Consider the following 26,021-nt stretch of genomic DNA (forward strand, 5'->3'; position numbering starts at 1 on the left):
AGTGTCATTTAAAAGAACTGTATGATATCATGCCTATTAGATTGACTAATTGGAAAGTAAGAGCAACACTTATAAGACCAAGAATATATAAAAGATAGTATATAGTTTTTTCATTTGAAGAACATATTACAACAAAAAAAAATCACGAAGCAAAAATCACCTCTGTTTCCTTTCAATCCAGCACAATAACTATTTTTTATTTATTCAATATTTCTAGCCTTTTTACAATTTTGTGAAGACTTTATCATTAATAGAAGGAATAGTTAGGATTGATCTATTTTGTCACTTTTATTTTTATTATTTTGACCACCTACCGTATGCCAAGGAAAGTGCTAGGATATATTAGGAAGTGGCTGAAAATAAGATTTGACCAATAAAGTAGTAGAAATTTCTAGAAGTTCATTCACAATTGCTTAGTGTGTACATGTCAATTTATATAAACTATGCACATCCATCCTCAGACATGAAGCTATTTTTATTGATATATATCTATAATCTGTAAATCAGCTACACCAGATCCTTCTTCATGCCTTTAAGAAATGTCCCTGTGTTACTTTTGCATGTGCAAGTTTTAAAGTCTCTCCCAACCCATCTCTGATAACCTTTTAGTCTCTGCAGTCAGTTTTTAATCTGGTCTTCCTCACTCTCCAGTTTATCAAAATACCCCTTCTTTTAAAATATTTATTTAGAGTTAGTAACTGAGTTCTATTTCAGAATGATATAAAGATCCTTAAGATGTAATAGCTGTGATGGGAGAGAAAATGCCCTTCAATTATGAAATTATAGAATTCTGGTCCTCAAAATGCAAATCCCTCTATTTAATTATAAAAGGCTAACTCATATGCCAAGTTTTGCACTCTCTCTTTAGCTTACTCTCTCTTTCTGAGGCAGGACAGATGGAAAAAAAATTGTGTGTTTCCATCATTGTTTGTGGGGAAAGCACTAATGTTCAGTAGCCTAATATAAATTGTAATATCTAGTGCCAGATTTTGAAACATAAATATAGTGATGACTGACATCTAACCTCTCTGTAGCACTCTGAGGTTTCCAAAGAGTTTTCATATATATTGTCTTATCCTCACAGCTCCCTATGAGATGATCAAGATAGGGGGTAGTGACGGTATTGGTATCTCTATTCAGTAGATTAGGAAAATAGACTACCCAGTAGCCATCGTTTTGATCCTGTATTCAAGAAATTTTCCAGTATAAGGACCCTTGAGTGGTCTTAATCCATCATGAAGTCAGTGTTCTGTAAAGATAACCAGCATCACTTGTCCTTCTTTTTCTCTAAATCATTAATATGAAAACTAAGTAGATTGGTGCAAAAGTAATTGTGGGTTTTGCCGTTTAACCCACAATTACTTTTACACCAACCTAATATTTGCCATTCTGATTATAAATGGGCACTTTGTGAGTTCGTTTAGCACTAATCAGTTTTTTGGTTTCTGATTGTGTCTAGGCTAAACAGATGTTTTGACCATCAGGTTATGCTTTCTTCCTGGTATTTTATCATCAGTAGACTTTTATGGCAGAGGTCATTTATTAATTTCAGCAGGCAATTTGTTACCTACCAGTATTTTGCACCACTGGGCAAATTAACAATTTTAAGGCTTTGACTTTCTTTAGAGGGAGAATAAGGATGCCTTTTGGATATGTTATATACAACTTTCTATTCAGAATAGTTTATACTTATATAAATGTATATTCTCTTTCCCTACCCCTAGCCTTGGCATTAGTAAAATAATACTTACAGCTAAGAGCATTAATTAGAAAACTGAGATCACAGTTAACATCTTCCAAGAATAGCTGTTTGTGAAACATAGCACATGGGTGAGCTGTTAGGGGAAATGCTAATATCTGTTTCTGATGCAGGTTCAGTCACCTGTGGACTCTGCCACAATGTCCCCAGTAGAGAGGACAGCAGCCTGGGTTCTGAACAATGGGCAGTATGAAGAGGATGTGGAAGAAACTGAGCAAAATCAAGATGAAGCCAAGCATGCTGAGAAGGTAGAACCTAGTCTGCTTCATTGACTTACGGATCCCAAAATGGCAGGCCTCTAAAAGGATTCTCTAGCTAAGAACATAAACTCCTCCCACCCCATCTTCACCTCTACCCCTTATGTTAATCATCCTACACATATCTATGTAAAATAGGTCCGTGGTGTGTGTGTGAATATACGTGGAAAATGTTCATCTTGCTGGGGGGTGGCAGTTAGCTACTATTTTTATTTTTAATGCCTTAATCTAGAGAACACTCTGCTATTCATTTCTAGTCATTTTAGGTAAATATTTCATGTTTCCATAAACTTGTTGGTCTTCACCCAAGGACAAAATCACCCTAGGGGAAGACTTTTTCTTTATCTTGGTAACAATTTGGTTTTGATTTTAGTTTAGTTTTGTTTTGTTTTCGTTTTTTTGTTTGTTTGTTTTTTGCCTTTTCTGGGTCAAGAATGTATAGGTCTATAGATGATTGTTAAAAGGATATTATCTGTTGTTTAGATTTTGTTGTTTTTGTTTTTTAAAGAAAAGTTGACAAGGGGAAAAAGGGTTATCAAACAAGAACCTTGACATCATATATAGAATTCTATTATTTAATTGACAACCAGACAATTAGCTTCCTTTTATCAGCACGATATTCCAGTGTACTCAAACCCCAGCCACAGCAACTACAGTACAGGAAAGGGCCATGTAACTAATGGAGTCACTGAATTTATGTAAAGCTTCTTAGAACACAGACATGTATGTTCCAGCAGGCAGTACAAAATTGGGCAGGTGAGTCATATTATGAAAATGGGCCAAGAAGCAATATTAATTGGCCCTAGAGAACATGTAGGCCTTTGTTTAGTGCTGTGACTGGAATATTTTACACTTTTATAGTTGGGAAGAAAGCAGCAATAACCTCTGCCATGAAAGTCTATTGATTTAGGGGCTTAACATTATAGAAATGTTGCTTGTTCTCTAAAGGGGTAATTCTAGTAGAACAAAGGAATGGCAGTCTGATGAGCTAAGACACGTCAGAGATCCTACAGTGCAGATGATGACACAGAATCTTTTTCTCTTATAGACAACTGACTTTTGGCTTATTGTAAGTGATTTGTCAGACTTTTAAGTACTTCATCTATTTTTTTTTTCCCCTCTCATTTGATATCGTCACAGATTGGATGTGGCTTATACCAATGGTAGCCTAGTTTAGAGAGAGATACATACATATGTAGAATTTGGAATGCCAAGTTAAGATTTAAAATGCCAATTTAATTTTAGTAAGAAAGGCAATGCTCCATTAACATTTATGCCAGTTGATAATTTTAAAGAATATTAAGAACAGTATAGGGAATGACAGCACAGCCAGCATCTAGCTACACTGCTTAGGGTTTCTTTTGTTTAAAAAAAAAAGAAAAGAAAAGAAAATCATTGATTTCTAAAAGCAATGTAATTCCAGTTTTTCTCTCCTTGCCTCCTCTGCCCTAGTATGAACAAGAAATTACTAAACTGAAGGAGCGCCTGAGAGTGTCCAGCCGGCGACTGGAGGAATATGAACGCCGCTTGCTGGTGCAGGAGCAGCAGATGCAGAAGCTGCTGCTGGAATACAAGGCCCGACTGGAGGACAGCGAGGAGCGACTCCGAAGACAGCAGGAAGAGAAGGACAGCCAGATGAAAAGCATCATCAGCAGGTTAGACATCACCTGGCAGCAGATGTGGGCTAGTTAGGGAGACAAAGAATTGAGATGATCCACAGAACCTTGAAGGAATGGCAGCAAAAGCCATTTTTATCCTTGTTGTACTGAGTACAAATGGGATGATTGACTGTATCTCTTAAAGTATCCCAAATATGAGACCTTGGGCACTTCCTATGAAGATAATCTGTTTTTCTTTAACCATAACAATTAGAAAAAACTAAAACTTGGTGATTTACTTGAGAAATCTTAGAGAACTGGGTTTTAAAAATGTAAATATCCAATGCCCAAAACTAAATTAATCTTTCAAAATGAGTCCAGAAATATGGAAAGGAATTTTATGGAATATCTTTGGGGCCAGAGGACCTCTTTTGAGAGTGCTGCAGATGCCAAGGGAGAAAAAGGGAGGGTAAAGTTTACCAAACACTTGTATAGCACTCACCATGGGACACATACCTTTCTAAGCACTTTACACATAATAGTTTGTTTAATCTTTATCACAGCCTCCACCTACGCATTATTATTCTCATTTTAGCATTATTATTCTCGTTTTACAAATAAAGAAAAAGGCAACAAATTCATTAAGTCACTTGCCCAAGGTCACATAGTTAGTGATGCACCAGGATTTGAACCCCGGACTCCAGATTCCATGCTCATAACCACTATGCCTCAATATTTGTAAAATGCTATGGACAGGTCAAGTAAACAGAACTGTTTGTTGTTTAAATAGTATGGAGGTCATTGACCATCTTACTGAGAGGTATTTGGGTAGACTGGCAGAATTAAACATCAGTGAGTTAAGATGTGAATGGTGGACAGGAAACAAGCTAGACATACTACGTATAGAGTACTCATTGAGGAAACTTAGCTGTGCAAGGGAAGAGAAAGTGGGCCAGGTGTAGGGTAACCTGAGATTAAGAGAGGGTTGTTTGGTTTTTGTTGATTGATTTGATATTTTAAGATGAAATAAGTTGTGCTCAGGAAGGAATCTGAGAGAGATGAGGGAGGAAATGATTATGGGATTATTGTTCCAAAGGAGATGAAAATGTGTGGGATCCAGGCACAAGGAGAAAAATCGACCTTAGATGTCTTATTCCAAGGTGGCGGAGAAGAAAGAAAAGATGGTTGCAGGTGTCTTATTAAGAAGGGCAGAGGATATTGAGTTTTCCTGTTCTCTACACTAGCTAGCCCTCTCTTTGAAGATGTTGATATTTCCTTCCTGCCACTTTCTAGGCTAATGGCTGTGGAAGAAGAACTGAAGAAGGATCATGCTGAGATGCAAGCAGTTATTGATGCAAAGCAGAAAATAATTGATGCACAGGTAAGCAGGCTTTGAATCTAATAGAAGGCACTTGTTTATAATAACTATTATTTCCTGACTTCACACCCTTGCAAATGCCAAGGCAGGTACCAGAAAATGGGTCATTGAAAAGTTCTGGACATTATATTTTGAAGATTAAATGAGTGTCTATGTGACCTCCATTACGTTTCCTTTCTTTCACTGGTGAGAAGTCTGTTTACTCAGCAAAGTGTTAGCGTGTTTAGTGCAGTTGCTTGACAAATCTCAACCTAGTGCATGATGCGGTTTGCTTCTTTCCTTATGGAAAGGAGGGCATTTTCTAAGGGGGTAATTGTGAAAAGTGCACTGCATGTGTCTGGCTTGTGACCTCCACTGACCATTGCTTGGCTGTGCTGTTCATGGTCTTGTCAGTCACGTCCACTGCCATCAACCTTTTGCCTCAGACAGTAATGGAATTGCCAGGGAAAGACAAGGTTGTAAAAAGGTACCTTTCCTTGTTGTTGTTTTGGTTTAGGGTTTGGCATTGCTGCTTGGAATGTGCTTGGCTGCTCTTCTTTGTTGGTGCTGTGCTTAGAGAGCAGCTTTTGATAAAACTTTAAAAAAAGAAAAGGTTGTTGAAATCAGAACCTAGGCTTCTGCTCACTATAGCTCACACCTGTGACACCAATGAGATAAAGGCTGCCAAGAGCACCTCATAGGGACATGTCAATGATTAGAGCAAAATCCAGGAGACAAGAAATGTTTCTAACTCCTTTTTATTTTATCATTGCAAAATATGGTTGTATTTCTTATGGTGAGGCAAATAACAAAAAGCAGGTACCGTTTTGATAGTTTTGATAGTGGCTGATCTAGCCACTGAATGTGTTGCTTCCCTGAAGATAGCCAATCCAGGTTTGCATTTTTCAACCTTAAATACCATATCATAACCCTAAGCTGTGAAATAAAAAATGAGAGCAAGGATTTTATGCATAGATAACCTACTCCCTTCTCTAGGTATCAGCCAGTAATCAACATATTGTAGAGCCCCCAGTACGCTTAAACATGTACTTAACAGTCTAGATTCCTTACAGAGTCCATGTGGAATGGGGTTTATTTTTCAACAAAATTGAGAGTGAGGCTGAAAGCGCAGTCATGGAAAGAATGCTTCATAGGCCTCACACTTCTTTAAACACAGTAGACTTGGAAGTCAGGTGAGAGTTGTGAGGATGCTGTCTCAGTCAGCACAGTTCCTTAAAGTATTTTGGATTCTTGAACTCTATAGTTTCTGGATACTTAGACATGCTGAGAATCAGAAGAAAGGTCTATAGTAATTATCTTACTTGGTCCTTTGAAAGAAATCTTTCTAGATGCCCCCAGGGTAGGTGAGGTAAGGGTAGTGGAGACTAGGCCGTCTCACTATTCACACTATAAAAATTCATCCCAGAGACTTAAGAAAAACTGCCTGGATAAGTAAGGCAATTGAGTCAGGAAAACTAATGTTGGTAGGTTTTCACTTTGGAAATTTCAATATAGCAATATAAAGCAAGAAAAGTTCTATTAATAACCACACAAGGAGAGATGTTAGTACTAAGCAATAAAATACTTTTTAAATAATTTCAGCTGGTTTAAAAGTATCAGTCTTGGCCAGGCAAGGTGGTTGATGCCTGTAATCCCAGCACTTTGGGTGGCTGAGGCAGGCAGATTGCTTGAGCTCAGGATTTCGAGACCAGCCTGGGTAACATGGTGAGACCCATCTCTACAAAAAATGCAAAAATTAGTCAGACATGGTGGCTCATGCCTGTAGTCCCAGCTACTTGGGGGGCTGAGGTGGGAGGATAGTTTGAGCCCAGGAGGTCAAGGATGTGGTGAGCCGTATTTGCACCAGTGCACTCCAGCCTGAGCGACAAAGTGAGACCCTGTCTTGAAAAAAAAAAAAATAGTCTTAAGCAGAGGGAGCTTGGGTGTGCCACAGTTGTGGTTCTGTACACGGGCTGATAGGACAGTCTCATGATTAGCTCCTGAAGATTTCTACCCCACCCCCTAATTTTATATTAGGGCTAGGCGACTGGGTACAAAGCAGAAGTCACCTGCTAGGCATAGGAGGTAAAAGCCAGGGAGGGAATCTGATTTATTAGGACTCAAATGCTCTGGAAAGTAAGGACCATCTCTCAGTTAACCAGGAGGGTGTCATGTGCAGGAATGGGAGAAATGTTATCCTCAAACCATCAGTCACTGTCAGACTGGTGGTCTGGCTAAGCTAGTTAATATTTTGGGTCCATACTTCAAGGCAGTGGTTTTGAAATGGTTTGGTTCTCTGGACTATTTTGGTAGAATGAAGGCACCTTTCATAGATGAATATACAGCTGCTTCCACTCACCACTCAACAGCAAGGACCACTCTCAACTAATGAATCAAATCATACTACGATTGGTTAAATATAATAAATTACCTACCCAAACACAGATATTACTATATAATAAATTATTCTACCAGAGACCCACTATGGATCTTCAGAGAATAGTTGGGAGAATTCACTAAACTATATTTGGAAAACCTCTACACCATGCATAGCACAAATCCTAAATACTATAGTTAAATTTTAAAAAATTATAGTGTCCTTAAAAGGAAGGTTTCTCAACTCCAACTGTTGGCTTATTGATACATTAAAATCTTATTATAGCAAATGACTTTAAACATCTTTTGGCATTCTTTGTAATGAATGACTTTTGTATCAGATCTTTTCTTTTGTAAGGATAAATCTTCTCTCTTAAGTGAATGATGGAGCAGAGCAGCCCTTCTGGCATCATTTAATAGAATGAAGACATGTTTGGTGTGAAAGCTTCCCAGAGAAGTAACTCTTAGGTCAACACTTCCCAAAACACTACCAGACAGGTGCCCAGTAAACTGGTTTTCATCTCTGTCAGCAGCCTTGTGCTCCCACCAGGAAAATCTTGTCCCTGAAATCAACGTCTGCCTCTTCTTGAGTCATTTCATGCTACAAGGCACAGGCCTGCATCAGCCACTTTCTAACAGGAACTGCAAAAGGATGAGCCCTCCTTTTGGTGAGTGGCTGAAGGACCTATCCTGGACCTTGTAGCTTAGGGGCCATAGGGATCCTAGTGGTGATAATAAGGATCCATTTCTTAAATATCAGACCAGCGAATGTGCTGCCTTTCACCCCTGAGCATGAGGAGACATTGTGGCTCCCAGGATCTCTCTATGTGACTCAGGTGGAGAACAGAGAAAGGCTTCCTCCTATGAGAAGCAAAGCAGCTGCCTAGTTACTGTTGCAAGTGATATCTCCGCTGTGTTAAATTACAGGTCATAGATGGAGATGAGATTATTCAAACAGGCAAGTAAACCCCGCGTCCGTTCTCTAGCTGAGCAGTTCCCAGCCCTGGCCCAGTGCACTGGCCTCCTACACATTCCAGCTCCTGCCACTCCCCACATGGAAGTCCTTCCTGTCAGGTGTGGACTAGATTGCTTTCCCTTACAATCCAGGCAGAATTGAAATGTCCCAGCATCTTTTGCCAACTGAACTTGACTTTCATAAGTCTCTATTTGATTTTTTTTTAACTTTTTTGTTTTATTTTGAGAGGTTGGCAATAGGGGGAAATACAAAGGGAGCTTCTTTATGTGGAAACTTTCTGCTGTTTAGTAGGGGGGCTGTTTGTCTTCAGTTGTTACCTTTTTAGGCAATAAGTAATTACAGTCATTCTTAGCCTTCTTTTTGACCCTTTAAAAATCAAGTTTTTCATGAATAATTTATTTTTGGATGAACCCTGGAGAATCCTAATTTCCTTAGTATTGAGGCCTTATAATTTATCCCGATTCTGGAAATTATCAGTTACTCAGTTTAGAGCTCATTCCTAATAATGTGAGTAGGGAGGGGGGAATATCATATTTAGCTCTTACCTCTTGTTTTCTAGTATTCGCTGGCCAGTTCTTACCTATTGGCTTTTCAAAGATCTGTATTTGTTATCCCAGTAAACTTCTTTGGTTATAATTTTTTTAATTATTATTTTTTAGAAGCCTTGCAGCTCTTTCCTTTAGTTTTGTCTATCCTTAAAATGAATCACTTTCCCAAAAAGCATTTTATACCAGATGCATGGGTCATTAATAATGCTGATTTTGTATATCTTACCACTTGAGTTCTCCATCAGGGAAAGAAGGATTTTTTTTTAAGTGATAATGACAAGCAAGAGCTAGTTTGTTGTTGTTTCTTTTTTTTAATATACTTTGAAACTGTGACCACCAGCACGGCTGCCTTACAGATCCTGCTTTCCTGCCCCCAGAAAGCAGGAGAGTAAAGGGAAGTATTATTTGATGCCAGGTGGTATGTGATTTTACCTAGATTTTCCCCAGGGCCGTGGTCTTCACTCTTCTTGCTCCCAGTAGCATGTGTCCCAAAGTGTAGCACTACATGACAGCCCTGGGTAGCTGCTGTTTTAATAGCAAGGAGCAGCACCAGCCCTCAGCCCTGCCACCTCCTCTGTGAACTTTACCATGACTAAACTTTACCATGCTTTTCTCAGGGTCAATTTAAAAGACCCCTAAGATAGTAAAGCTCCTTTTGGCTTTGGAGGTATTCCCCATATGCTATTTTCTTTTTAATTTTACAGGCATAGGTAAAGACTATTTCCTATATTGTTTTCTGAAAACTATAGACTTCATGTTAGAAAGGTTCTGGAATGATTTACTGAGCTGCTGAAGCTAAGATTAGGGTATCTCTTCTAACCTAATCTTTATGAGACTGATAATGTTTTGATAAAATGATTTTATAAAAAAATTTTAAGTGGTCCTACTTTCCTTTAGTTAGACTGCCTATTTTTTTTTCCTCTTTCTTTCCCCCTTGGTTTTTGTGTATGTATATTCACCAATGCTTGGTTTCCAAATATTGTTTCTAAAGCATTTTTTTTCAGAGACTCAAAAGTAAAATGAAAGCAATCTCCGTATTGGGCAGCCCTCCTGGAGTAACTCTGAGCTGGAATGGGTCTAGGAGCCTGTGTTCTCTGTTTGTTCTCATGTGTTATGTTGATGGCATTCCCTTTTCGGCCACATCTCCCTCCCCATATTCAAGTAACTCCTTGGTCTGAGCTTTTTGGCTGCTTTTTTCCCCTCTTGCTGTTGCATCCTCACCTTGTTGGTGACTCTACACTGCCACCATGTATTGTTTTAATTTTGAGCACAATGTGAATTCTTTCCAAATGTGACTGATATGCCCTCTTTTGGGGCTAAGAACCCATAGATCACATGCTCTTCTCCTCTACGAAATGAAACCTCTGGTGCTTCTTTCTTTGCTACCTAATTTCCATGTTTCAATTTTGACCTAAAGCACTTAGTATAGTAAGACAGCTTGATACCTCTGTTGCATAGTCTCAAGTAACACATGGTATCACTTTTACATGAAAGTCTAATGTCCCAAGAGATTTTTAATAAAAAGCCCTGCTATGTTGAAAGAACAAGAGAGAGAGAGACAGAAAAAATAAACAGACCCACTGGGCTCAGGGGAAGCTGAACCTGACCAGTGTGCAGAAAGAGGCAAAGATGTTCCATTTGGGAAGCACCATGCATACGGCTGTTTGAGAGAAAGCGCTGGACTAGTCACTCAATAAAGAAAGCGTGTTACCTCCTGCCTGTAGCCTGAATAAAGGCATGATTGGTGTGTTGTAGGAAAAACGGATCGTGTCCCTGGATTCAGCCAACACCAGACTGATGAGCGCGCTGACCCAAGTGAAGGAGCGGTACAGCATGCAGGTCCGCAATGGCATCTCCCCCACCAACCCCACCAAGCTTTCCATCACGGAGAATGGTGAATTCAAAAACAGCAGCTGCTGACGGGCTTTGTGAATAGACAGACTGTGGAAGGAGACAGAAGGAAATTGACCCACTCTCCTATCCCCAGACCTTTACCTAGCCCCTCCAGGTTTACAGAATGTTGCTACTTCACAATGGCAATGTGGTGAGAAACTCTTGAATGAAGAAAGGAACCTTGTCTTTCAGGGCATAAGGCAGTGACTTCCAAGGTCAATGCTTTTCCCCCACATCTCTATGTACATAGGGAACTTAGTTCTGGGCCATGTACAGAAAATATCACTGTAATATACCAAAAGGAAGTTAATAATGTAGATTACCTTTTTGATTATTGCTATTTTTATTATTGTTTTCCTCTTGTTGAAAGCACTGCAGTTGTTAGAGGAAGTAAAGTAGGAACTGTTGTGTGAGTGAGACACGAGCCTGTAGGTTCAGTAGGTAGAGACCAAGCATCTATCTGATAGAAGCACATGGAGTGCAATAGGACATTGTGAGAAGGAATTTTTCAGGGATTCATCTACTAGTTTAAAAACCCCACTCTGGCCCCCTTGTCCTTTCTGAAAACGTGCAAATACCACGATCCATACAAAACAATAATTTATTCCACTGATCAACCAAGACTGGTTCTGGTTGGAAGCTAATCTGATTTGGGGATTCACTGTTTCAGAGGACACAGACAAAAGCTGTTGCATCAAAACTGGACTTTAGGAGTAATTTCAATGGGACTGCTGTCAATATGTTTATTTCCTCTGTCTACAGCAGATGGGAATCTTCTCTTTTAGATAGGGGCTTTTTTTTTTTTAACCCCAGTGGTAATAAAGGGTGTTCTTTTTCCTCTTTAGAGTTTACAAAGCTATAAATATATGTCTCTCCACGTACCATCTTCATCTTCACACATTCACTGCGCTTTCCTCCCCATGGTGGGAGCTGTCGTCACCAACAGGGTTTACTCTCCCCTGGAGAGGTTATTTAAATAGCTGTCCATAAGCCATCCAAACCAACACCCTTTCTTCCATACAGAAAAGGGCTAACCATACCATAGGTGGAATCTCTGAATATTTCCTATTAAAATTTTTTTATATGTGTTAAGTTATAATTTTTGTTTGGGATAAAGACTTTATCCATTGTACTAGCAAATCTATGGGGGGTAATTTTATCTCCATCTTTAACTTTTAAAGTGCTTCTTCCCCTTATCCCCTCAATAAAGAAAGGAAATCCAAATTTGAAGCATCACTCTCTTAAAAGTGATGATTGCTCATGTTTAAAAAAAGAAAAAGAAAAAAATTGAAAGTGTCAGGATGGCACATTCCAATTATTATTCCCATGCTGATAGATCTGACAATAATGACCCAATTTCAACACTTGTCATCTATAGCCTTATTATTACAGAACAGAAAAAGTCATGGAAATGAATTCATTTCCTTTTTTCCAAAGGTGTGAAATATCATCTTGAATGCAACCTTGATTACCAGAAGTATGGAGTGTTACATGTTAAACAGACATTATATATACAAATATATATACACATATATATTCACACATATGTACATATAACTGCACAAATAGGAAAAGTTCATGCCTTCTATGCTGTTCAGATATAATGTTAAAAGGGTCCTGAACCTCTTTAAGCAAGATCTAAGCAGTTGTTTTATATTGAGAAAGCAACAATGTTTCTCAAATAAGTTGATGTTGATTTTAAATTATAAGCTTTAAAGAATTTTTTTTTTCTAGAAAAAGGGGATGGAAAAAAAAGGACCTGAGGGGGCTATATGCATCAAGTGAGTGTTTCCCCATAACGGATTATTTATAAGGGAACATGTATAGTGCCCTCTTTTGAGCGATGCCGACAGTCACCAAGCCCTCCTTTTCACCGAGTCCCAGGCTTGCATTCCAACCTCTTGATCTCTGCCTTCTCTCAGGTGGATCTTTGTGTTGGACTTTATGTTCCAGCAACCTCACCATGGCCACATAAGCCACAACCTTTTAAAACAGTTTATTTCATAGTAATCCCTGTTTCTGCCAGACAGAGATCTAAAATAGGAGTTTCTCACTGTGTTTATCTGATCTGCACACTTTATATCCAGCTGTTTTGGCACTTTTACATTTTCTTCACCTTTGGTATTTGTTTTGCAAATTCTTACACCTTCTCTCCAAGCGGAGGGCACACTGTGGTCAAAATCACTTATTTTATTAGGAAAAAGAGCTAACTGTTCCAAAGTGTAGTGTCCTTTGTTGAAGGAGGAGGGATGTAAGCATAGATCTGTTATTGTTTCTGGCTATTCTCAGCTCAAGCCATGTTTAATTCATTCTTTGTAAAAGCCTTCAGTTGTGCCACAGAAAACCTGGTAAGAGAATTGTCAGTTTCATTGGCCTTAAGTATGTAATGTGGGTGATGTCTTGCCATTGAGGTTTGGAAGCTCTTAAGTGCTGATTATGGATTACAGAGGGCTGATAAAATTACCTATATTGGGAATTGGGAGAAGCCCAAAAAAAATCAAATGTGCTTTTGATGGATAGAATGTATCTTATTAGCATTATGGGAGCTCCTTAGAGGGCTGTCTTCCATAAATTGGAAGATTTAATGCCCAAAACATTTGGACAGATTATGCAGCCTTCTACTAGCAGGTTATCTTGAATGAAGAAGAAATAGCAAATAATAATAATAATAATAATAGTAAGAGCATTACAAGTAAACTAAAAGTTCAGAGTTGTTGACAGATGTTAAATGTTAGGTTATCCTGTGAGCCTACTGCTGTCCAAACATTTTTCTCAGTTTTTCTTTAGAGAATGCTGCAATCTGTAGAACTTACTCTGAAGGATTTTTTAAGAAGAGAAGTCACCAACAGGTGATAATTTTTATGGAGATACTTCTTAATTGGCTTTCCCTCAGTTCAAGTAGGTAAATAACTTTGTTTTGCTGGGAGGAGGTACATGGCTGAAGAGAGGCAAATAGATTAAGATAGCAATGTCTTGCACTTCCTGTTTCCCTCAAAACACCACCACATTGTGGGTCGCAGGATAGATGAGGGTTGAGTGGAATTTGGAATTCAGGTGAAGTGCTTGTAAAGTGCATGTCAAGCTAACAACAGACTTGACCATTAATGAGGACAGTGTTGGTAGGAGTCAGAAAAGAGCTTCATATTCCCCTTTTATATTACTGAAGCAATAAGCAATCTGAGCTGAAGCAGCAAGAAGAGTCACATTTCCATCAGGTCATCATATTCCCTGAGTATCTGCAATAAAAGCCATGTCAGAGGAGAGATTATAACTAGGTAACTGTAACAAGCACTTGAGCACTTACCATGTTCCAAGCACTATCACCAAGGTACTGTTTGGGTTTATGGCAGTCTAACGGTAAGAAAAATGTGGTAAAGTGAGGTAATCATGCTGCTATAGCTATTTGCTTTTTTTCATATAGTATCAAGTTGGTCAGAATTAGCTTTCTCTGACTGGTCTGCTTCTGTGTTTCTCTGTGATGGTGTTAAGACTATGAAAGAAAAAGAAAGATTACCTAAGACTGCTATGAGCATTAACTGTATGCCCTTAAGAATGAGCTTGACTTTGGAGGTAAAGCTTTTCAGATCTTAGTCTACCCAGGGCCTTTGTTTATGCATCTGTGGTTCTGTAGACCCCTGGCTTTCACTGTGTTCTCAGAGGTACACCAGATTGAGAACAGGAGTTCTTCTTTGGAAGTCCCAGAGCAAAATCACTGCCATCAAGTGAGTTTGCATTCGTATTTGTTTCCCCTTCCATCAAGGGTTAGTTTTAGTCATCTCTAGCTTGGAGTTCCTGAGAAGGCTGGTTATGGGACTGAGCGTGGGAAAGGAACCCTCTTCAGCATTACCTCAGTCCCGTCAGTCTACTCCATTGTGACCTTGAGCCCCACACACGCTTGACACCAGACTAGACTTGTCACAGGGCCAAACCCAACAGCCACCTGCCACAGCTTCACTGCATTTTCAGCCACACCTTTGGAGGCCACCTTCTCCTATCAACTGTGGAAAGCCAAAAGGGCTCCCTTCTCCATCCCCCTTCCCTTTTTCAAGTCTAATAGTGAAATCTCCTGCTTACCCCAGCAGTAAATAGTTGCCTTCCTACCCCTTACCTGGGGGCCGATAATTTGAGATACTTTCTTTTTTCAGTACGTCAGTTGAAGGATTTAGTTTCTTAAAAGCAAGAAATGTTGGAGTGTTGAATTTCTATTTAGAATCTCTTTTCATGTTTGAATGATTGTTACTAGTTCTAGAAGCATTCTCATTGTCATGACCCAATTATGTATACTCTTGGGTTTAGGAAGGACAAAAGTGATGAAATTTGCATGAGATAGAATAAACATCTTAGGAGGAGTGAAAGAACCTGAGGAAGAGACATGACCCATAAGGGAATGAATGCATAAGCAGAGCCTTCTCAGTAGCCCAGAGTTTCCAGGAAACAGGAAGATTTATATCCCTTGCCCACTCTTAAAATACATAGATACATAGAAAAGCAGTCTCTGTAGACAACACATGCACACACCCACACAAAACAGAATTCCTGGGGCTTCCTTTTTCTGAATGTTAATCCATTTTATCGAGCAGTGATTCCCAAACTTTGAGATTTTCAGATTTTGTGCTCTCGTTTTTTAGATTTTATGACAGTCATTCTATCATCCTTAAAAATGTAGTATATGTGTTATATGTATATATAAGTTAAAGCAACTTGAAATTGACTTGGTTTGGCATTGTCTCAAGAACCCTAGATATCATTGATACCATGGGGAATCATAGAAATAAAGTTGAATATCACTGATACGAGAGTAGGTTCCAGAAATAAGTAGTTTCAGTTCCTGATCAGTTAAGCCTCAAGTGCTTGAGTAACCAACACAGCAAGACTTGGGAAATGCAGTGAGCACCCGAGGAAAGGAAAGCGGTAGTCTTTGCCTGCATTTCAGCATGCATTTTCATTTCCTACTCAGTTCTATCTTCCACTTAAATACCCTCATTTGACCCTAGAAAGTTTTTTGGTTTTTTTCAGTTTGAGACTTAAAACCAGATTTATTTGTTGTTGTAGAGAGATTTCCACAGAAGTTATGTTTTATGGACCTCCATCATCTTTGTGGGGGTGCAGATATTTATGTGTAAATATCATTTTATGTGATTTCCAAATTTTCAAGGGAAACATTTCAATTCCCAGTTCAACAAAAGGTTAAATACTAATTGACTCAATGACCACCTTCAGAAAAGTTAAATAGTAAAATTAGGTTAAATTTTGACTGGTGCTTAGACATTTCCTAGTTATATAAACTTAAGCAGAGAGCAGCACATTAACCTGAGTTACACCGGTGAGGAATTTACCTTCTAAATTTGATTTTGTTTTTCATCTCCAGGGCCTTAATAAGAGTGTGTTAACACACGACTATTTTACAATGATAGCTCTAAATAATTTATTTTTTATTTCAAGAAAGAGAAATACACCTTAGAAAAACAAAACCCAAGATTTTATTTTATTTTTAAAGCCATATTTTTGTGCTAGTAGCATTTAGATTGTTCCATATGTGAGATCCATATCTGCATTTCATTACCTGGGTTTGTTCTAAAGAAGATTTATTTTTGTTCTGTGAATAATTTTTGACGGTTCTTGTACATGTACAGATATAGATACGTTTGAGGTCTTTTACTGATATTCCTACAAAGAATATAAATAAACTTTAACTTTAAACATTTCAGACTAAAGTTGCTACTATATCTGACATATTGCTGTCTTCTAGCATGCACCTGGGTGACTAGGACACTGGAGAGAAACAAGAAAGGAAATGTATGCCAGAATATTATTCTGAAAATATATTTTAACATTAAGAACAGTCTGTCTTAGAATTTTCCAACTTCCATGTAGTAAGATTTCAATTTAGGAAAAATAACTAGCATTAACATGTATTGTGATAAAATTGTTACTTTCAAATTCTGCAGAATTTGAAATCTCTTTAATAACTTGTGACAGGTAAAGAAAGTTTCCTTTGGTTTATTAGGAAGTGTAGCCCCACTTAGCTTCCTAGACCGCTACCATCCTCTTGTAATTTTCCAGTTAGATTAATGGAGTTTGTTTTCAGGATTTTTGGTGTTTGGTTCAGGTTTTTTATTTTAAATTCTTAATAGAAGTTCATTTGTCATTCCCAAGATTATTGTTCCCAAATACAACCATCTTCTCCTGCATCCCTGTTTCATTCTGTAAAATCCAGGAATGCAGGTTTCACGTGTACTCTTATTTTGTGTTAGTTGTAGTTCTATGCTTTTTGGCACATCTCGAGTTCTTCCTAATCTTGTTCTACTAGGGGTTACAAAATTAAAATTTACTCAAAATCCAGAGAAGATTTCATGAAAGGGAAACTGCAAATCCATAGAACTGTGCTATTTTTTGTTCACTTCGAAGCTGACCCATTTCAGTCTGAATTGTTCGTGACCTAATGTAAGCTTTAAGACTTCCTGGATCTGAAACATCAAAAAGAGAGAAAGTGTTGATGCGGTCTTTTTACCTCATGGTCCTCTTAGCCATAAACCATCCATCCATATACGCTTTATGCACATCCATACCCCGTAATTGTTTTTAGCCTCCCTCCAGCTGCCTGACTTTTTTTATTAGCATTTTACCAGTAGGAAAATACATAAATCAATTTTGTTAGCAAAATATATATATATATATATATGTATTTAATGACAGAGAACACTAAAACAGATGACTAAATTAGTGGTTTTCAATCCTGATTATTCATCAGAATCACTGGGGAGTTAAAAAAAAAAACAAAAAACAAAAAACAGAGGAGTACCTCCTGAGCTCCACCATTGAACAATTAAATAAAATCTCTCTAAGGATTGGACCAGGCTAGGCTTTTTTTTTTTTTTCTTTCTTTCTTTCTTTTTTCTTTTTAACCTTGCCGGAGGTTCCGAAGAGCCAAGGGGTAAGAACCACTAGTTCAAATCAAGCTGTGAGCACTGTGTGTAGGTGTCTGAAAATGTTCTCTGTCCCCAATCCTGAAACTAGGGTAAGTTGGTTACAGGTGTTTCCTTACCTTCTATTTGGAATTTAAAATTCTACTAAGACTAACAATATATACTCAGCCTTCCCCCACATACGCCTTGTCCCCACCAACCCGTCCTTTAAGTCTGTGATGTAGAAATTCTCTCCATTAACATGGTCATCCCATTTATGGAATAGATACATTCTGACAAAACTGACCAGAAGACGGAATTCCCTATTTCGACCTCAGTTTCCCCACTGGCTTCAATTTAAAGCAGAAGGTAAATGGCTTCTAGTTTGGTGTCAGAAGCTTCAATGAGTACACCCTTGAGGAGTGCTGAAGGACCCAGGCCAGAATCAAATATGCTACATTTGACTTTTAAAGAGTAAACAACAGGCCGGGCGCAGTGGCTCATGCCTGTAATCCCAGCACTTTAGGAGGCCAAGGCAGGCGGATCATGAGGTCAGGAGATCCTGGCTAACATGGTGAAACCCCGTCTTTACTAAAAATACAAAAAATTAGCCGGGTGTGGTGGCGGGCACCTGTAGTCCCAGCTGCTCAGGAGGCGGAGGCAGGAGGATGGCGTGAACCCGGGACACGGAGCTTGTAGTGAGCCAAGATCATACCACTGCACTCCAGCCTGGGCGACAGAGGGAGACTCCATCTCAAAAAAAAAAAAAAGTAAACAACATAGAGAACTCAAAGTTCCTTTGTCTACCTTACCAACCCCTACCAAAAACAAAAAAACAAAAAAGGTTCTTAACTTTTCTTGACCTAATATTCAGCACTGAAGTCTTATTACTTGAAACTTATCAGATGCTAAATTACACCATTCGTACTTGTTCTTTCAGTAGCAAAATGTACTGAAAGTTCTCCAGTCCCCCCTCCACTCCTGGCAAGCATGCAGTCATGTGCTCATGTGAATTTTCCAAAATCATGAGTATTTTGTAAGATTCAGTTGGTTCTATGAAATTACAATAAAGAGTATTGTATATTTTATTATAATTTGTAAATTGTGTGCTATACATTCTTTATATCAGTAAAATTTATAGTAAACACATATACATTATATACTCACACACACATATTGCTGGTCTTTCTAAAAACTTTATTTTGTGAAATTCTAGAATGAATTGCCAGGGTGATATTTGTTTGGCCTATGAATAAATTGCAATGAACTAACAGATAAATGCCAATGTTTCCTTGTCTGTAAAATTAAGATTGTGGCTAAATAGTCTATAGGGTACTCTCTAGCACTGACATCCTGTGGTTATTATCTGATATAATTGAGAAATGTGTCCTTAGACCATGTTCAAAAATCAGCTTGAAGCTTTTCTCTCAGTATTTAGGAACAATTCTTCCTCTTCACAGTCTCCCATGGCACAGTAGTTTCTAAGAACCAAAAAAGTCTGGAATAAGTGTATATTCAGAACACTACAGTGATAATGTTGATAATAATAATAGCCGGCCAGGCATAGTGGCTCACGCTTATAATCCCAGCCCTTTGGGAGACTGAGGCAAGAGGACTGCTTGAGCCCAGGAGTTTGAGGTTTCAGTGAGCTATAATCGCACCATTGCACTGCAGCCAAGGTGGACAAAACACGATCCTGACTCAAAAATAATAGCTAATGTTTACTGAGCACCAACTATGTGTCAGATTATTTGCTAAGCACTTTCTATGGAATATATCATTAAATCATAACACCAACCATATGAGTTAGACATTATCATTCCTGTTTCATGAGGAAACTGAGGCTCAGAAAGACTAAGTTGGCCAAAGCTACACAATGGATAAGGGCAAAACTAAGACCCAAACTCAGATCCCTCTGTGCTGTCTTGACCAAAAAAAAAAAAAAAAAGCTTAGGAAAGACATTGGAGAGGGTAAGAAAAGATCCAAAAAGATCGTGCCACATAACCAACTTGTGACCATGAGCCAAAGTGATGGCAGTGGAGCAAGATGAGGTAATATTCCACAGGTTTTCCACCTTAATATATTGGCTTTTGAAGATTGTCTTGCAATGTCAAATCATCTGACTGATCAGAATTAGAAGAGTAGGCAGAAGTCTCACCTGTCTCAGAAATTGGTCTTTCATCTCTTCTGGGTCCATCAGAGTTGAGATGGTAAAGTCTGCTTTCAGGATTCCAAAAGGGTGCCCTGGAAAAGAAGGTGCTACCTGTTCGGGGGAATAGTATCCTGTTGCCATTTCAAGCTCTTAGCAGTCAGGAACACCCGGTGGACACCACAGATGCTACATGCCGATTTGGGATCTCAAAGAGAAGAAAGAAACTGCTGAGCAGAAGAATGCTTAGCCACAATTAGGACCAACCAATTAGTGGCTGAAGAAAGAGTCCCATGGCTTTGGGTAATGCAGGCTCTTCCACAGCCTAGCTACCCATCAGGCAATTATTTTGTTTTTTGTTTCTTCTGTATTTTTCTCCTTACTTTTAATCCAGTAAGTGGATACTCCACACCATGCTGGAAATACTCACCTCTCCTTGAGCTCCCCACCACAGAAAATTCTAAAGAAGCTCTCTGACTCTTTAAATAAATTCAGTCTTTGCCCATGAGCCATCCATAATCATTATAGGAACTACAATCTCATAATAAGACTGTATTTGCATTATATTTTATTGTTTATGAAATTTATAATTATTGGGTGCTCACAACAACCCTATGGTATAGGCAGGGTAGTTTTTTCCACATCCCCTTCGCAGAAGAGAAATAGAAATTCAGAAACTTGTCCCCTAAATTTTCATAGTAGTCACGGAGCATAAACTAGAATCCACCTCTTTATTCCTATCCCTATTCCCAACATTTGGGGCCCTGTGCCAAGGAGTGACTGTCAAGATTTAACTGCTCCTCTGGTAAGAGTAGGAACTTGGTAGACAGAAGCAGTTACCTGATTTTTGTGCTGATGTTTTTTTAGATTCTGAACTCAGATGTTGGGCCTCTGTGGCAGCAGCTGTATCTCTTCTATCAGTGCCACTCCCTACACTGGTCACAGCTACAGGAGGGGAAAATAAAAGATTTATTGCAAATACAACCAGGAGTAAGGTGGCCTGATATTGGTGATTGCACCTGAGCTAAAAGACAGGAAAGGACAGCCACTACTAGGCACACAGTTGCTGCAGAAGCCAGCGATGTGGGAAGCTCAGTTCCTGCCGATCCCTGACTCACCCCCACAGGCTCTTGTAACCCAGCACTTGAGTTGCTACACTATCATCTTTCAGAAAGCACCCCTGGCAGCAGGATCTGTGGTGTTGGGCAATGTTAGGAGGTTTTTCCTCATCAAATTTTTTTTGTTCAGTAGCCTATGCTCCAAAGGGCCTAATGTCCTTATTTTGTCTGCCAGCTACACAAAGCCCCCACCATGGCACCCAGGGACCCTCAACATCGCCATCTCCATCCCAAACCAAGTGTAGGCTCTCCCCCAGCACCCCCTCTCTTCCTGGATGGCTGGCCATGCCCGGAGGCGCTCCAGCCAGAGACCCTGGTGTCCTCAGTGGCTCCCTTGCTCCGTCTCACCTGCTCTCATGTTCAGTCACCAAAGTCCTGTCAGTGCCTTGCAGATGTCTTTTTATTCTTTCAAATATGGAAATAATCCTTTTATTTGGAATATATTATTGTAAAATATTTAAGCAAATTTATCCCCTCCCCAACCCAGGGACACCCATGATTAACACTTCGCTGTAGAAGGTCCTTCACACTCGCGAATTTGTTAATTTGAATGTGTAAAGATCTCTCTTGTTTGCTTTAAAGGCTCCTTAGTAGTGTTTCACTGAATGTACCATAACTTATTTAACCAATCTGCTTTCAGTGGACATTACATTGTTTCCACCTTTTCACTGTAATAAACAATGCCACAACAAGCAACCGTGTGTGTGGAGGGTGCATATATATGTGTGTACCTCATATTATTATTTCCTTAATCGATTTCCAAGGGTAGAATTTCTGTATGAAAGATTATGCACATGTTAAAACTGACACAAATTCTGATACCAGAGTAATAGCCCCAGTCGGCATACCTACTGTGCCAAGATCACTGTTTTTCCCACATTCTCAGCATTATCACCTTTCAAATCTTTGCTACACTGGTAAGTACAAAACTAAATTTTAAAACTGCATCTTTTGGTTACTTGTAATCTCACACCTGTAATCTCAACACTGGGAGGGTGAGGCAGGAGGATCACCTGAGGCCAGGAGTTCAAGGCCAGCTGTGCAACATAACGAGATCCTGTCTTTAAAAAAAAATTTGCCAGGCATGGTGGTGTATGCATATAGTTCTAGCTACTTGGGAGGCTGAGATAGGAGGATCGCTTGAACCCAGGAGTTCAAGGCTGCAGTGAGCTATGATCATGCCACTGCTCTCCAGCCTGGGCAACAGAGTGAGACCTTGTCTCTAAAAACAAAAACAAAACAAAAAGCAATAAAAAGTAAGCATCTTTATAAATTTTGCATTTGTGTGATTCAGTGAACAAAGCTGAGCATTTTTTAAAATGTATTTGTATTGGTTCTTCAGTTAACGTCACTCATGAACAATGTAAAATCAATTCCCTGTCATGTCCCTTCCCACTCCAGTGCTCCACAGCAGGCCTCGGTTCCACCTACCCAGACTATGCGGTATTATTTCCCCACACACACGTTCCCTGTCTCTCCTTTTCTGACTGGCCGTGCCTTCAAAGGCCTCTTTCCCCACCGAAAGCATCATTAATTTCTTTAATAAAGTGATAAGTGTGTAAAATTCAGAAACACAGAAGAGGAGGGAACATCCGTATTTTCATCCCCTGAATACAGTCACTGTTAACATTGTCACACATCTCCTTCCAGACTTGATTCCTAAGCATTGACATTTCCTTTCAGCCTTGTTGTGACTGTATTATGTACATAACATTGATAATACTTTTTTCACTTAGCACCCTAATACAAGCATTGTCCTACATCATCCTAAGCACCTTGCTTCTGGAAATGCAGATCTGAGCATTTTGCTCACCTGCTGTAAACCTCTGATGGCTCCATTGGCGGGGGGATCAACTCCTTCAGATTTTGCCCCCAGTGTACCCCTTTCTCCTCATCCCCTGCCACTCCCTTCCCCAACATGTGGCCTACACCAGTCACATCAAACTGCTTGTCATTCCCTAGCAAACCATACAGTTTGACATCTGTCTTTACCCATGCTGTTCCTTCTGCCAGGAAGAACTTTCTATACTTTTCTGCCAGATGAAATCCTCCATTGTTACACCTTCTATCCTATTACCACCTTCCAGGCAGAAGGAAATGAATTGCTTTCCTGCCACAGCTCTTGGTTCACACTTTTGGTGCAGCACTTTCCAAACTGTCCTGACTGTCTCCATCAGTTCCTAGGAGACCATGTGCTTCTGAAAACAGGAAACAGCCCTGCTCATCTTGGTATCCACAGTTCAATGCCTTCTTCAAAACAAGTACTCAAGAAATTATTGTCAAATTAAATCATCTACCAATGTGCACTATCCTAGTCCCCAGAGAGATACAAAGAAGTACAGAACAGCCCCTGCCCTGTAAGATTCTGCAATCTCAATAATTCATAATTGTTATCATTTATAATTAATAAAATGAGAATGAGGCCAGCCCCATATATTAAGGTAAGGAGGGAGGTGGGAGAAGGAATGAGTCACTAAACATTTCACTAGAGAACTGAGATTAAAATGGTAATAACTACCATTTATTGTCTGCCAGATGCCAGGCACTGAGAGATGAGAAAAATAAGGTTCAGAGAAGTCAGGAAAATTGCGTAAGGCCACACAGTAGGTACTGGAGCCAATATTCCCACTGGATTATTTCTCCCCCAGATCACCCCACTTCACCTCCATCTCCATCCTAAATTACCTAGGGAGGACGAGACAGTGAGCTGGCTCTGGCCAGACAGGACCCCTGTAGTAGAATGCCCTGGAATGCAGCCGGAGTGGGGAGACTGTGGCCCAGCCCACAACGCCCCCACACCACACCCCACCTCTCATCCTCAACTCCCTGGCCTGCACCCTACGCATGGAAGCCAGGCCTGGTTGCCCCAAAAGAGGAACTCGCAGAAGTGCTTGGGCCTGCCTGGGATGGAGGTCCTAATTTATAGCAACGCGTACAGGCACCTGTTTGGGTCTCTGGCGAGCTCCCAGCTGCCTCCGGGCGGGTGTTTTGGCTCAGGGCTGCAGAGTCAGGGGGTGCAGTTGTCCTTTGGGGCACAGCTGGGCTGCCTGAGCCAAATGCTTCCGAAATGCTTTCTTTGGTCCCCGGAGAGCTCCCTGGAGCCTGGGAGCCGAGGCCCCGGCTGGATGTGGCAGACCCAGGAGGTGCTGCTATCCTGGGAGTAGCTGGGGCATCGCGGGTGGAGTCGAGCGTGGGGTTCGAAGCGGAGGCCAGAAGAGTCGCAGCTGCTTCCTGGGGGACAGAGAGGCTCCCCCAAGAGGCCGCAACAGGGCTGGGGGGCTGGGTCGCCGAGGGTGCGGGGTGGGAAGACACATTCTGGACAGTGACCGCCAGCATCTTGGGTCCTTCACCAGGAACCAAGGTGCTCCCCGGGGCCGCGAGATTGTCCGCAGGGCCGGATGTCACCGCCCCTTGGGGCTGGAGGGCCGCGGGGCCCGCGGAGGCGGAAGCGCGCGGGTAGGGGGTGCGGCGGCCGGGCTCGCGGGGCTCCGGGCTGCTCCTCTGCGTGAGCCGCGCCGCTGAAGCCGGGCCCCGCGAGGCGCCCCCGGGGCCGGTGCTGGTCCCTAGGGCCGGAGACAAGACTTCTGTGGGGTCCGCTGCGCCCGGGACCTCGCCCAAAGCCGAAGGCGCGGACGGGTGGCGTCGCGTGGTGGCTCCCCGGGCCTGTGCCTCTTCCATGCCTGGCCTTGCCCAACCCAGTGCAGACAGGGGCCAGCAGGGAGGGCCTCCTAAACCCCATGGCGCGGCCCAGGTGGCCGGTGAGCCTGGGGCAGCCAGGCAGGTGCCAGGATAGACTTAGATGAGAAGAAGACAGGCTGTCACCCAGCTTCTGACCCAAATCTGACCACGGCCAGCCTGGGCTCTATCGCCTTCAGGGTGAGGTCCCTTAGCGACTCACAGAGGGCCCAGCCGGCAGGATCTGGGCTCCCACACTCTCCAGTGCTGACTGTCCCCACCCCACCTGCAGCTCCTTCCACCTGCAGTCCTCACCCAGCCCCACACCCCACAACACTGCAAGTTAAATCCCCCTCATCCTTCCGATGGTTATAAAGTCACCTCCTCCGGGAAATCCTCTGGACAATTATAGGGGCGGGATGCTCCCCTTCTCAGTGTCCCCCCCACACCTGTGACTATACCAAGCAACAGCCTCTTCCCAGCTGGCGGTGAGAAGCTTCAGAACAAGCCTTCCCTCCCCAAAATCTTGCCTGGTGGCTGTGCCTGAGCTAGCACAAGACTCCATCCACACTTTTTAATGAGTGAACCAACGAGGCTCTGCTCGACCTTGATCAAGTGCCCTCACTTCTCTGTGTCATCAAAAAAGGCAATAATCCCTTTGTGTGACACAGAAATCTGTAAGAAGGCCAGGAAAACGGTGATTTTGCCCTCAATTACTCTAGTTAGCCTCAGAACTCTTGGGAAGTAAAATGAGGTAATAGCTGTGAAGACGTTTCAGGAATTTTAAAGTGCTATAGGAATGCGGTCACTGTCCTTCCCAGCCACCTCCCCACACATAATGACAACAGCTCATCCCTCATCCTCTCCCTGCAGAGGAGCCTGCAATTCGGAGGGACTTTGCAGTGCTTCCCTCTGGATGCTGAGCCTCAGGACCTCTCTGATGATTCTTTCTCAGGAGTACTGCTCAGGTGTCTTCCCCTCCGAATCCCAAGCCAGGATCTCATCCTCTCGCCTGAGAGACTGTACAGCCTCTCCTGGGTCTCTTGGCCCTGGAGCTGCCTATTCAGTGGCCCAATTCCAAGAAAAGGGAGTCTGATGTGGCCCAGTCCTCCTTTCCCCATCCCTGGCTGGACCAGCAGGGTGGGGAGCAGAGGGAAACTCCGCTCTGTATAAGTGGCCCTTGAATGCTGCCCCCTTAGCTCACCCATTTTCTAGGCATTCACTGGCCCTTCTAGGAGGGGCCCATGCGGCTTGCAAGCCACCCTTGCCACTTCCCCAGACCCTGAAGACACAGATCCAGCCAAGGACAGGCTCAAAACACCTCTGCCTGGCCTGGGAGTTGTTTCCTCTGTCACTTCTGTTGGGGAAGTGCGGAAGAGTGGAGGCAACTCTGCTGATGCCCGGTGTCC

The 26,021-nt window shown here is 41.2% G+C and overlaps 2 protein-coding genes across 4 annotated transcripts in view; one reads left to right on the forward strand and one right to left on the reverse strand.

The window, feature by feature from the left end:
- RASAL2 (RAS protein activator like 2) overlaps positions 1-11,610 on the forward strand; it is a 373,660-nt gene extending 362,050 nt beyond the window's left edge. Inside the window, exons 15-18 of one of the 3 annotated variants that reach the window (XM_023231271.1) lie at positions 1,873-2,007; positions 3,469-3,671; positions 4,908-4,995; positions 10,627-10,985. In XM_023231271.1, coding sequence (XP_023087039.1) covers positions 1,873-2,007; positions 3,469-3,671; positions 4,908-4,995; positions 10,627-10,791 — 591 coding nt within the window. In that variant the 3' untranslated portion in view covers positions 10,792-10,985. Of the gene's footprint in view, positions 1-1,872; positions 2,008-3,468; positions 3,672-4,907; positions 4,996-10,626 lie in introns of all 3 variants that reach the window. The other 2 variants (XM_023231270.1, XM_023231272.1) reach the window with 2 other exon arrangements.
- A 4,632-nt stretch (positions 11,611-16,242) lies between these two features.
- Positions 16,243-24,615, reverse strand: LOC111555311 (translation initiation factor IF-2-like). Its single transcript, XM_023231250.1, has 4 exons — positions 23,880-24,615; positions 20,660-20,764; positions 19,829-19,914; positions 16,243-17,231 (listed from the first exon to the last, which is right to left on the reverse strand). Exons 1-4 carry the CDS (start codon positions 24,613-24,615, stop codon positions 17,151-17,153), a joined length of 1,008 nt encoding a protein of 335 aa, XP_023087018.1. The 3' UTR covers positions 16,243-17,150.
- Between the last annotated feature and the right edge of the window lie 1,406 nt (positions 24,616-26,021).

This window comes from Piliocolobus tephrosceles, chromosome 1 (assembly GCF_002776525.5).
Source record: "Piliocolobus tephrosceles isolate RC106 chromosome 1, ASM277652v3, whole genome shotgun sequence".
In the NCBI taxonomy this organism is placed as follows: Eukaryota; Metazoa; Chordata; class Mammalia; order Primates; family Cercopithecidae; genus Piliocolobus; species Piliocolobus tephrosceles.